The 13187-nt window shown below is 46.4% G+C and overlaps 1 protein-coding gene across 1 annotated transcript in view; it reads right to left on the bottom strand.

The window, feature by feature from the left end:
- Window positions 1-425: 425 nt before the first annotated feature.
- LOC135394466 (uncharacterized protein C05D11.1-like) overlaps window positions 426-13187 on the bottom strand; it is a 42243-nt gene continuing 29481 nt past the window's right edge. The window contains exons 18-23 of the mRNA XM_064625208.1: window positions 11307-11464; window positions 9595-9781; window positions 7987-8130; window positions 4273-4433; window positions 2015-2167; window positions 426-531 (exon numbers count right to left, since the gene is read on the bottom strand). Of these exons, the coding sequence (XP_064481278.1) occupies window positions 471-531; window positions 2015-2167; window positions 4273-4433; window positions 7987-8130; window positions 9595-9781; window positions 11307-11464 (864 nt within the window). The 3' untranslated portion in view covers window positions 426-470. The remainder of the gene's footprint in view (window positions 532-2014; window positions 2168-4272; window positions 4434-7986; window positions 8131-9594; window positions 9782-11306; window positions 11465-13187) is intronic.

A 13187-nucleotide genomic window follows, 5' to 3' on the forward strand; every position in this document is an offset into this window, starting at 1 on the left:
CGTCCCACACCCGTCCCATATACGATGACAATCAGCCGTAGCACAGGTTGTTTCGCTAGGGTAGTCTATTTTGTGAAAAAGAAATAACTGTGTGAGAGGCTCAGCTCTTGCCGTTTTCGCACGCATCAACTCAACAATGAAAGGTATCCTAGTGAAACACCCTAACCCATTCGCATGCATCCTGGTCTCCAACCCAATTGCAAAGTTTAATATGGAAGCACACTGGCAAGAGAGCGAAAAATATGGCGAACGTGTGTTTGCGCAGAATTATTTGACCACAACGCTTCGTCAATAAGCATGATGTGGGTGATAAAATAGATGTTCTTTGAAGTGGGGAGGGAGGGATGGAGGGGTTGCACAGTTGATAATAATAATTCGGCTGGCTGTTGCACAAATGCATTAAAACAACCAGGTTCTCACATAAAGACTTATTTTGAGAAGATTTAATTTCAAACATTTCTCAGCACTTTTTAAAACTTTGCAAGAAAGCTGTCTTCTAGCGAAGGAATCACCACCAGCTTGCGGGACATCCTGCAAAATAAGTTGAAATATTTCTCATTAAACGATGGCCCCCACATTGAAATACCACACAAAAGAACCCAGAAAGCTGCACGGTGCAAACTAACAACAAAATTGTTATATAAAAAGAAAAAGAAAGCAATTTGAAAAAACATGCAGAGGTGAGAGCAACCCTTACATGCAGAACCTTCACGATTGGTAATCTTGATCCTATTCAGGTGAACCCTGCCATGCGGCCCACCCGCACAAACATTTTCGCTTCACACAGGCAGATACCGCATTGAAGGTTAAATACAGGGTGTTTTTTTTTTTATTCGTTACAGAATTTTTATTTAAAAAATAGAGCAAAATAGATGCCGTTTTTGCAGTTGAGTTATATGGCCAGGCGAACGTTCTCTCGCAGAAAGTATGTAACTACAAGATCACTAATTACCTACTTTAATTCGGGGATTTCGCGCGAAAGTGAGTTAACAGAACGGGAGATATCCCTCGTTGAAAGACATTGCATGTCTAAAAAACACTTAAACGCGCGCGTTTGTTGAAATATCCATCGCTAAATTTCGCTATGCAGATTGGAACTACGGTGATAATGAGTACTACTACGTAACTAGAACTACGCACGTTTCGAGCGCGGATAGAGCGACAGGCAATCCACGTGAGAGGGTCAGGTGCTTTGGACCGATGGAGCTGATTGGCGTAGGAGCTAACCTGTTGGGCAGATAGACCGCTCTCCGACCCAGATAAGGCAAAGGTCGCTTGATTTCTGCGCTCGAAAAGTGCGTAGTTCTTGTTTCGGCTCATTTGCATAGCGAAATTCAGTTATGGATATTTCAACACACGTGCGCGCTTAAGGGTTTTTTAAACATGGAATGGTTTTCATCGACGAATATCTTCCGTTCTGCTACACTGCTTTTGCGCGAAATCGCCTAAATAAAAAATAAGTTAGTGATCTTGTAGTTGCATACATATTTTCTTCGAAAGAATGTTCGCCCGGCCATATAGCTCCTGCAAAAGCGGCACCTATTTTGCCCTGCTAGTTTTTTAATAAAAATTTTTTAACGAATAAAAAAACGCCATGCATATTGGGGGTGACACAATCTCTCTTCCTTAGAAAATCGTTCTTAGTGAATATGATCAGTTCACTCGCTACACTTCTCCTCTGCTTTGGCTACACTTCTACTGAGGGTTACAACATAGGTGGTGTCGTTGGGTTTCTCAAGGGCAGGGCTTATCTGTAATGCCTTTATGAATACATAACACTGAGAAGAGAAGCATCAGCACCGTTTCGTTTCGTTTTTTCTTTTTTTTTTTTTTGCGAGACTCATCTATTAGGATAGGTACGCTAAGTAGGCACTAGTAACTCAAGCATTTATTCATTCAAATTACCTGAAGTGCCTAAAAATGTGTTACTGCGTTATATGCTCACAGAAATCTCTATGCTGCGTTATGCGTTATATGCGTGCAGAAATCGGACGGATATTGAGGAACTGCTTACTCTGCAAACTGTGTGACGGTATCGTGCACCTTGGAAGGATGGCAACAAATTGCCAACCGGGATTTGTTTGGATCAAAAAGCGGAGCCAGGTATAGTTTCCCAACACGCACCATGTCGTCCACTTTCACACGAGATATTTGCTCAAGAAGCATCCTGCAAGAAGTACATTCTGAACGTTACGACAGAAAACAAATTACAAACGTAGAGTTTTCTGTTTTCGTATAGTAGCAATTTGTCCCAACAGGAAAACACGAATAAGTTTTGCACCTTTGTTAAACGAACGAGAACGACGTCAACAACAACAACAATAACGTTATTTGATGATGATGATTGGGGAGTTTCATCACCAGGGCAAAGAAAAAGATGCAAGGACAACAGGACATTGGCAACGATGGGATGATAGGATGAACGGACGACCTAGCGAGGTCCTTGATCTGCAAGCTCCTTGAAATGGATTATGAAATTTCCCGAGCACTCCATAAATTTGTTTGCTGGAAAAAGTTATTCCTGTTAAGCAACTCCAACACCAGAAATTTCCCCCCACTTTTCCCCCCAAATTCCCCAATTTCCCCCACAAATTTGCACCGTTTTTTTAACCAAGCGCGGTTGAAATCGCCTTCAGGGCCTCTCATCCGGGTTCCTCCTCCGCGTGTTCACGCGGTGGTGGTTCTCCATAGTTCCCACTGCCTCCTTACGTTGGGATCGTATACGGCTTGCACAAAGGAGCGTCGGTCAATCATTTGCGTTCAATTCGGTGCGCGGTGACGTAATAGTGAACAGCGATGGCAAGTTTCTTCCCACGACGCTCCTGCCAACGACCGCTGAAAACGTCTGAAAGTTCGGTTTGGTAGCCAGATCAAAATTTACGATGCAACGAAATCATGCCTAATTTCATGACGCGATAACTCACCTTCACTGTATCGTTCGAGGGGAATGAGTTTAGCTACGTGTACGGTTTCTTTCACTAAAATCCCGCAAAGGAGCAAAGGAATCGGAGATCGTGACGTTTTCATGTAAAACACTACGGCTCGAACACTACTGAGCCCGCCCCCCTTTTTTTGTGTGTGTGTATGTTACAAATCGACCTCGCTCAGAGACTGGGTGCGCAAAGTATAGATGCGGACAGTGAACATTACGCCCGTTCAAGTATTTTCGACAGAACCCACGAAACTCCATAGTTTCGGATTCTTCAAAGGTGTACGACGTCACCATAAGCTCCGACGACTGTCGCCTAGAAACAGCTCACGCACCTTCTTCGCAACACGTTGCACGACTGTCAGCCGCTCTGTTGGGGAGGCGGACAACGACATCGGACGAGCAATGTTGCCGGACAGGTGCATCCTGACGTGCATCGAGCAGACATTACGAATTACGCTGATGATTCTAGAACGTTTTGCGAGTGTATTATTGTGCTGTGAGACAACCAAAATATTAACACTTACTTAGTTTGCATATAAAAGTTTATGGCAGTACAACAAATATGAGTGGCCAAGTGTACGGTCTTATTATGCCGTCCGGTTTACGAGCGCGTGTTATTTTACGTATTCCAAAACATATGCCACGGAGTCATGCGAATCAGCCTTCGTCTACCCTAGTTACGCAACTATTGTGCCTCATACCATAGTCCCAACAAGCGTCGATGATCCCCGTGTGCAACACAAGGCCGAGGGCATCACTACCCATCCCGACCAGTATAGGCGATCAGGGACATCCGTGTATTGCGCATCATTGCTTCCGCGTACTTCCGCTCTAACTAAAGCAAGGCGAAGGTTGAGGCATGCTTAGAATATATTACTACCCGGTTGTATCAGAAAGTAGGGAACAGTTCCGAAAAAAAAAAAAAGGAAGCTCAGGCTTCCACGCGGTTACGTCCGCAAAAAATATGCCTAGCGCATGATTAGAGTGATATTAAACGGTAGGAGTAACTTATTTATTTACACACTGGTAACGAGACTTTCGTGCACGAGACTGCACTTTTTCTGATACCCCTGCGTTTGTATTTATGTTCTTTTCATTTCTACCTGTATTTGCATCCTTTCCACTACCCTGTTACCCTCTCATGCCAAAACTCCCCCGTCAACTGTATACATGTTCCTGTACCATGCTCATATTTTTGTAACTTGAAGAAGTGCAGTCTCGTGCACGAAAGTCTCGTTACCATGTGCAAATAAATAAGTTGCTCCTAGCGTTTAATATCACTCTTTGATTTACTCACCACCGGCAACTTGACATCGCATAATTAGAGCTATAGTACTTACTTTGTGTAGTTCATGTCGTATCCTCTGCGGTAGGCCAACAGAGACTGCAGCGCCACATCGCTCACTGTTTTTTCCCTTTCAATTTGTTCAAACATGAGGCTGCTTTTACTCGACTCCAACATTTCATCATCCCACTCTTCCTCCTCGTTCAAATGACGTTGCTGGAAGAGTAGCAATCAGTAGTAGTCAGTGAAACATAGAATGTAGAACACATCACCTCAACTTCCAAGATGGAAGAGAACGCCAACGAAACCCACATGTAAAATCCCTGCTAATTTGCCTTTCAAAAATGCCCGCGTAGTGAAGACAAAACGTGTACCTTCCCCAGATGCGTACTGGGGCGACAGGTAATACCCGGGAAGAAATCGTAAGCTAGCCCCGGGAAGCGGGACTCACAAGGCTTCTTTCCGGGTGGTGTACCGGCTCGACCGTGAAGTATACGTGCCGGGCGGCCCACGCGAGTCAAGCCGTAGCCGCCCACTATATACGCTCCATGGCTAGTCCATCTTAGAGCTACGAGCCACACCGGCTCAGACTGGCGCGCCAGTCCTTTTTGTGCGGACGCCAGTTATGGAGACGTTAGTTTGGAGGCAGAATTACCCAGTAACTTATTTTTATTTTATAGTTCTATAGATTTATTCACAAATAATTTCATTACAACCACACAAATATACTGGCCATGAATACTGCCATAACTGGAAAAAGTGAAGTAGGACTTTCTTTTTCTTGTCCTATACAGCGAGAGGTCACATGAACAAAGAAATCGGAAGAATACTTAAACTCGCACTCGCTCGATGAGAATGCATGATGAGATAATGTATTTATTTGGTTGCTTGGTGACGTGTTATTACCGAGCGATCTGCCTGCTAGCTCTATGTTGCTCGGGGGGCGTACTGGGTCAACTTTATGAGGAACTATGCTGACGTTTGCATGACAGCGCCTGAGGAACGCCAAGGGTAACACCCAGACAGCATAGCTGGTTCCAGGCCAACGACAACATATTTACTATTTCGGCTATATTTACAGGCTTCCACATCGTCTGCTCCGTGGGCTTCATGGTAGCGTGACGTCACCTGTTTGACGCTCGGTTAAGGTCACAAAAACAAAACCCATGAACAAGGTAATGCTCTCGTGGGCACCCGCAGAGGTGAGAAGGAATCAGACCAAACCATTTGTCTAACGATAACAAATATGATTTAATATTTACACACAACGAAATAGTAGCAATGATAAAAGCATATGAAATAATATAATGAACTCGCAAAAACGACAGAACGCGCCCATGCAGTGTCCGAAAGTCCGACCCAATGCCTCAGCAAGAACCAACTGCGATGACGTCACGAGGACTCGACGGCACCGATTGGCTTCCCCTGCCGCAGACGAAGCTGTAGAAGAAGGCCCTGGAAGATGACTTCAGCGGTGACGTATAAGTCCAACTCTTCTGGCCCAGGTTTCGGTTGCCGCTTCCGTCGGTCTCCCTTGGCCCCGGTCTCAGCTCCCTGTCCGCGACTAGAGTCTAGCGGTAGCGGCGACGGTGGACTACGGCGGTTGGCCTACTGTCCTAGATGGATTCAGAGTCCCTGGATTTCGGCTGCCGCCGTCGTCTATCCGTCCTGCCAGTGGTCGTCGTCGGGTGCCCCTTTGGTGGTGCAGTCACTGCATCTGGGTGTTCCCAGCTTTCGCTTTGGTTGCCCGGACGTCAGCGCATGTGGAAGGCGATTTCGGCGACGAACCTGTCGGTTGAAGCTGAATCCCAGGCATTCGGATGCCGTCGTTGTCGATCTCCCTCCAGGCCTCCATCAGGGCTCCTGCTCTATTCTCCTAGTCGTCCGCTGGCTTCGCTCTCCTTCCTGGCTTCAACTCTCGACTCTGGCTCTTCCTCGTGACGTCATACGGTGCCTTATAAGTAAGGCTTCCAGTTTTCGGTACTTATTTTTTTAGAGAAACGGTGAAAAAAAAAAGGTGGTTATTCCGCTCACCACGAAGGGGTGGCTTTCGATGGAAATATTTTAAACACCAAGACACTCGGTGAAAATCGGCTTGAAACGACACTGGCGCTAGCTATACGTACAGTAACAAAGCACTTGATTTTCAGATTTTACAAGAGCTACAACGGCTATGGCCTGAATTTATTGTAATAGATGGTCAGGTGCATGTTAAGAGACTCGGCAGACGTCACACATCGCTCTTTTCGCTGCAAAAATGTTAGGTTTTTAAAAACCGCGTTCTACATTAGCACTTGATACCGAAAGTGCATGCAAGTCCAACGCTGCGGCCGATAGCAGCGGCCACTGTTCCTTGTGCGCCGCCCAGAAGCCGCCAATAGAAAAGTCACTTGTTTGGGTCACAGTCACCAAAAGATATTCAGCCAACTCGTCCTGGAGTTATGGTAGGTCACTGGATGACACGACACACTTAAAAGCGTGAAGAATGTGCTCAGCGTTGCCGCCTACTTCGGACTCGTTGGTGGGATCAATAACACTGACTTTGTACCAGAAGGACTCATCTGAAATGTCCATTGTGAGAGGCAGGTTCCTTTCCCTTAAAGAGATCCACCTTGTGCGCAGTCTCGTAAAATCTACTGAATGCTGTCACGCACTGGCCGTCACCGTCTCTAGAATAGTTGTTGTTCTTGTTCCAAAACCCGAACACGGTGTTGCTCCACGCCACGTCTGCAGTTTCGCTTGCAATCGCAGTCCAAGCACGTAGAAAACATCAGTTAGTATTGTACGCTCTGACTCAATGAATTTCATGATTTCAACAAGAATGCTTGAGGTTTCTGACAGAAAGGTCAACTAGCATACAGTACTGCAGAGTCTCCCAGCATCAGGCTCCGCATTTTCTCCGCTTTCTTGCCTTTGAGGGAAGTGGAGTTCATCAGTTGCTTGAGTGATCCGCTTCTTTGGTGCAAAACCGAGCAACCTGAGAGGGTCATTTACGGTGGCTGTCGGTGCAAAATCCGTTTCCACTGAACATGAGAAAATTTTACCGGAAAATTTTACGTTTATCGGTGCTTTTCGGTAACTACCGAAAACGGGGAAACCCTCCTTATAAGGTCTCGTTCGTTCCATATCGCACGAGCCTCGTGACATGTCTGGGCCAATCACAAACCGCGGCCTCCAAAACCAGACTCCAGCAATGTATACAAGAAACACGATAGAAAAACAATTTCCCGAAGCCAGAACTCACAGACAGACGAATACGAAACATATATGGCGCTCATGGGCGCACCGAGAATGGGGAAAGGGGAGGCCGTGCCCCCCCTTGGAACTCCAAGGTCGCTTGCGAAAATTGTGCGCTCTTTAGTCATAGGTTGTACTGATTATTCTCAGATGTCATAATAGGAACCTCTGACCACCCACACAGTGCGCAACGTCCGCACGCAAGATGCTCCGCCGCCAGATGTTCTGTCGGGCACACTTCTCCTTAGTGGTAGCGTCATGGCACAACTTCGAGCTCCGCCGCCGCCGCCGCCGCCATCAACATACGGTGTGCCGCGCTGCCTACGCTACATAATTATATCACACGCTGCCTCCACCGCCAAAATAGTCTGCCCGGCTCGTACCCCTAGCACTCTGTTCCTGATACTCTCTTCCATTTAACTATTCCCAAACAAGACAAGAGAACCACGGCAGTCTTCAGCATCCCTTCGTTCTACATTTTGGCTACAAAATGTCTGTTCTTACAAGGTGACATTCAGAAAGGCATACTTACGATGATGTTTAGTGCTTCCTTGTAGGCTGTTCCCACCACAGACGATTTTGTCAAAACGAGGTATAAAAGACCTTCGCAGGGCTTTACATAGAGATTATAGCTGTAGGCCAGGCCCTGACCACGAATCTGCCTCCACATTGGACCCTATGGAATAGAAAACATAATAAAAATATATTGTTCGTATTTTCCTGTTCTCTCTCCCTCTCTATCTTTCAGGTTACAAAGCAGCATTTGGGGGGTTTACAATGGTCCAAAAGTAAAACAGCACGCAGAGAACTTCCTAAACCTTGTAGAAATGAGGCCCTGTCTCCAGAGACTGCACAACTGTAAGGCTCTGACGAACGAAACATTCGGGTTATACGTCAAACTGAACAAGCGTATAACTTTGCTCACATAATGAAACGATTGTCGCCGCTGTCGTCGTTAAGTAAGAGCCAATTGACAATTCTTTAATGCAAAATGACAGAATATGCGTGCAAATCATGATGTGAGAAGTAGCGGATTGACAGCGTGCGACTAATACGGACAAGGAAAGGCCGTGACTCCTGAAAAAAAAAAAATAATAATAATGCCTTAGTCAATCATCGATCATGTGTACCGCCACAGCCGCTCCTGTAACTCGCACGGCTACGTACATAAACTCAGAGTTCGAGGTAACTCGTTACAAGTAACTCGTTACTGTAACTAAGTTTCTTTTTTTGGTAACTTGTAACTTAACTCGGTACTTTTGCGACGTGGTAACTTTCAGAGGAACTCGTTCCTTTTTCAGGTAACTTTGCCAAAGTAACTTAAGTTAAGTTCCAAGTTACTTTAACTCGCTTTCCACTCATGTCCACATATTTTCTTGCTTTCTCTCCGGGTCCTTCATGGCATTTTTTTCCATAAAATCAATCAATGACAGTATTTTATTCAGGAAGTAACAACCGCTGCCATTGAAATGAAGCTGAACCATTGCGCGCCCACAGGGTCGAGTAAGATGCAAAGCGTTCGAATAAACCTGTACCAGAGAAACGTCATCATGACATTGGTAGACTAAATCGGTAGATTAAATTGGTAGACTAAAAAATTGGTAGACTGAAATCGAAACAAATCCGAGGGAGAGGGCTGGGTTCCACGAACGGGCACTTGTTCGCTGCCTCCCATTGAAAGAAAAGCACGACCGAGGGTCGCGTCCCTTTAAGGGACCATATCGTCACCCTCTCAAGACCGTGGCTTTCGGGCGCCACCTTGTTCACCTCTAGCTTCGAGCGTAGTTCAGTCCTACCAAATTTGTGGTGCTGTCGAACACTATGACGTCATTTGTTTATAAACAGGGAGAGGTCTATTGTTGGACATAAACGAAAACGATCTAAGCGTGTTGCACTCCTCCGCAGGCAACTCAAGGTCTAACTCAACTGCTCACGCGCGCTGCACCTGCGTAATGCTATTTTGTGTCCGAAGTAACTTGGAAGTAACTCGTTCTTTTTTTAAGTAACTCAGTAACTGCGAGTTACATTTCAGGCTGAAGAACTTCGTTATTAACTTAGTTACATTTTTCACACGGTAACTTAACTTGTAACGAGTTCTTTTTGTCGGGTAACTTCTCAATCTATGCATAAACTTACATACCTCGAGTTGAGTGAGGTACTGTGTGAGGACCAGCATGGCAGCCAGGTCGGGACTGGTGTAGGAATTGAGGCTTTGGGTGCACTGCATGAGAAATGCAGATTCCACTGACCCTACTCCAACGATGATGTCACGTGGGACGCTCGCCTCCGAGCCCAGCAGCAGAGAGTAGCACTGAACTAGTTCTTTGCTGCAACAGCGAATAACACAAGTGGAGAAGCTCACATTGAAGAGACATCTTATTGCAACTAAACTGACGCTTAAAGCGACAGTCCGAACAGAAAAACGAAGCCAAACAAACTGTCACGTGCTTTCTTATCATAAAGGTTCCAGGCCGTCGGAGTTTATTTGGAGGAGTTTACTGTTTTCCCGAGAATCCGGTTTTTTTCGTCGTTTATTGATTTCCGAGAATTCGGAGCTTTTCGATTTTTTACATTTGAGTGAATAACAGAAACTGGAAAAAAAGTGGCGGCTATGAAGCGACATGCAAGCGGAATGAGAAGTTGCCTTGCAAAAGCGCTTGCTGTTATGCGGAAGAACTTGCAGACAGCGACATCTGTGTCACGATCACCTCGCCACGTGAATGTCTCGAAACCTGGACATTCGCTGGCATAGTCGCAATGCAGCTTTGATTTGCGTTCCCATCTTACTGACTGCATTGCAACAACTAGCTGCCCTTTGCGAAGACAATTTTTATGTCATCTGTGCTCCCTTGAAACCCTCGGCTCTCCAAGTATAGACCTGGGAAATGGCCGAAATGAGCTCAAAATTACTCCGTGCCGAGAAGAGGCACTAAATGGAGAGATTCCAATATCGATGAGCCACTTCGCAGGGATAGAGTCTACCCAAATTACATGCATGCAACAAAAAAAGAAATAAAGAGAAAATCCTCGAACACCAATCATCAAGGCACTGCTGTTCTTGCGCAGCTCTCGTTTACTGAAACCTCCCCCCCAAAAAGGGAGCGAGGGAGTTTTTCGGATGAGTTCGAAAAACCTAAACCCTAAAGATAGGCTATTTTACTTGCTGTCACCCTTCATTCTTTGGACAGTTCTCGTGAGCCAAAATATTTACATTGACCAAGGGCATTTACCAATAATAACACCCCGACAGCTACCGTTATAGAGTGTTCTATGGCTTCGACTTCCATCCTCTCGGCACGGTACGAATACCTTGAGACTGCATGGGGCCGTGGGTGGCGCCACTCACCATACATTAGCAGTTCCCCCTGTGGGGACCATCATCAACCGCCTCTACAGATACAGTTTCATGGACATGTGCATGTGAGAGTGCATGTGCATGTGTATGTGCATGGTCAGTTGCACGTGACGCGCCACGTGGTGGTGGTGGTGGTAGTGATGAAAGAGCTCGTTGTCAACCTGAGGTGGGCAACGTCACGACTAACGCTCTGGGGGGTATGTGCGTCCTAGGCCGACTCCTAAGGGAACTGTACCGACATATGTCTAACCGCGTCTGAGGAAAACCCCCAGACAGCACAGCCGGCAACGTCTCCTGTGCTGTTGTGGGACACCGGAATGGCGAGTGAAAGACGAGCCAGAAGAAACGTCCTTCCACGGCAACAGCGTTTGACACTTTCGGGCAAAGGTTATGGCGTTTCAAGAGGAAGTAAGTGAAAGAGGACGTGAAAGCCAATCCTAAGTGGGAAACTTGGATTCAACCTCATGCTGAACGTAGACAGAAAGGATCGTATTTACCTTTTGACTGGCTTACGGGCAGGAGCGGACAGAGACGATTGCCAACACGCCTTCAAGTCTCCCAGGGCACAAAGCGGTGTCACGTTCGCCGACATGTGTACTGTGATGCTCTCTGCTTTGGACAAAGACTCGCGTAGCGCCTTTAACTTGGCCACAATCTGGAAATCCAGGCCACAACTTCAGTCATCGTCACTTCGAACTTGCAACCGGAATCTTGTGAAACTTTTTCGGATAGTTAATATACAGAGTTTGTCTAGCAATCATTACACATTCCGATGGCATCGTTTTTTTTTATTCCGTGTTAGCGCCGCGACACAACTGTGGCTATGAGCGACGTAAGCATTGGGATGGGCCTGTCACTCCCTGATCTGAGAACACTCGGCAGGCTGCATATTTATAGTGATCTCTTAAATTAAATTACGATGTGATAGGGGGTTGCGCAACAAAAGTATGAAAGGTCCTGAGACATCGTCTGACGAATTCAGCACGATCTGGAGCGATTTTTAAATGTCACGGTGGAAGACTACACGAGAATGTTACGACATATAGAATCACTGTGGCGCGACTCTACCGCAGGACAAAAATAATGTGCGAAACGGCACGGAATAGACGATTTTACAAAGATACGCGCGCCACCAAGCGCGCGGCGCAAAGCAGCATGGGAACTTTGAGGGAGACTGTTCTGTCGTCTGCTTTGGTCATGGTTTACCACGGCTGACGCTACTGCTGCGCACACCGGGAATGTTGTTGCTCTTCCTCTACCTCCGCCACTGGCCGTCTCGTAATGCTTGAAGGCGCTCGAAGTTCCCATGAGCCCTTGCGTGCCACAGATGGCGCTTGCGATCCCAATGAAGGCTTCTGAGGGATCTCAGGCGGTCTATTTTTGAAGCGTGCCATCCTACAGTTGGCGATACAAGGTACATTATATTGCAGACAACTGCGACCACCGGGAGCAGCTCCCGCAGCTCGTGATATACGTATAACGAAAAATCGCGTGCTCTCAGTCTCGGCAAGGTCATCATCCTAAGTTCCTAACCACGCGAGAAAACAAAAAAACAGTGTCATGTATACGCCACGCGAGCTGGTAGCTCGTGATATGAAATTGTCATATGGGACAGGAAAAAAAAAATTCGCATGCCGTTACGACTCCTGTAACGCGAATTCCAGCGCCAGCTCTGTGTGGTTGAGCGAGGATGCATTAAAGGGATCATGAAATGATTTTCGAGAAATCTGAGTACTCTGCAGGAAACCGTTCTCATGATCCATCACTATCGTGCACACATCGACTTTTGGCCGTATTCAGTACAACGGGGGCGCAGTTATCAGACAAAAATAGCAGGGCGTGACCGCCGGATATATGCCTTCGAAGTGGGCTTACGTCATCGCCATCCAATCCTCTCAGCCAACTGTGAACGACGAGGAGGACACGCCCCGTCGAACCACGTGGGTGCATGGTTTCGGTTTGGACAACAACGACGGCGTATATCTCCCGTCGAAATCATTTGAAATATGGCGAAAGGCAAATTATCAGCAATGGAGGAAGAGGTTATGCTACACACACAGCGTCTATGTATCGTTCGGTACGCAACAGCTCATAAAATGTCACCGACGAAGATACGTTCTGACGAAGATGAATTTAAAGGGGAAAACGTGCTCCGGTAACCATGTAGGCAGTCAACGGCTATATTACATTTCTCGTAGGATTTTGTGTAAACGGTTAGTTACAATCTTGTCTCCAAGTCAAATTAAAACATATTTCATGACGAAGTATACAAGCTTGTTTGAACTTTGCTCGCAAAAGCCCGTCCGCGAATCGGCAACATGTTCTGTGTATCATGTCACGGCCAGTTCGGGCCGCCTTGGAGGCGGGCCGTAGCAGCT

This window comes from Ornithodoros turicata, chromosome 5, assembly GCF_037126465.1.
Source record: "Ornithodoros turicata isolate Travis chromosome 5, ASM3712646v1, whole genome shotgun sequence".
Classification (NCBI taxonomy): domain Eukaryota; kingdom Metazoa; phylum Arthropoda; class Arachnida; order Ixodida; family Argasidae; genus Ornithodoros; species Ornithodoros turicata.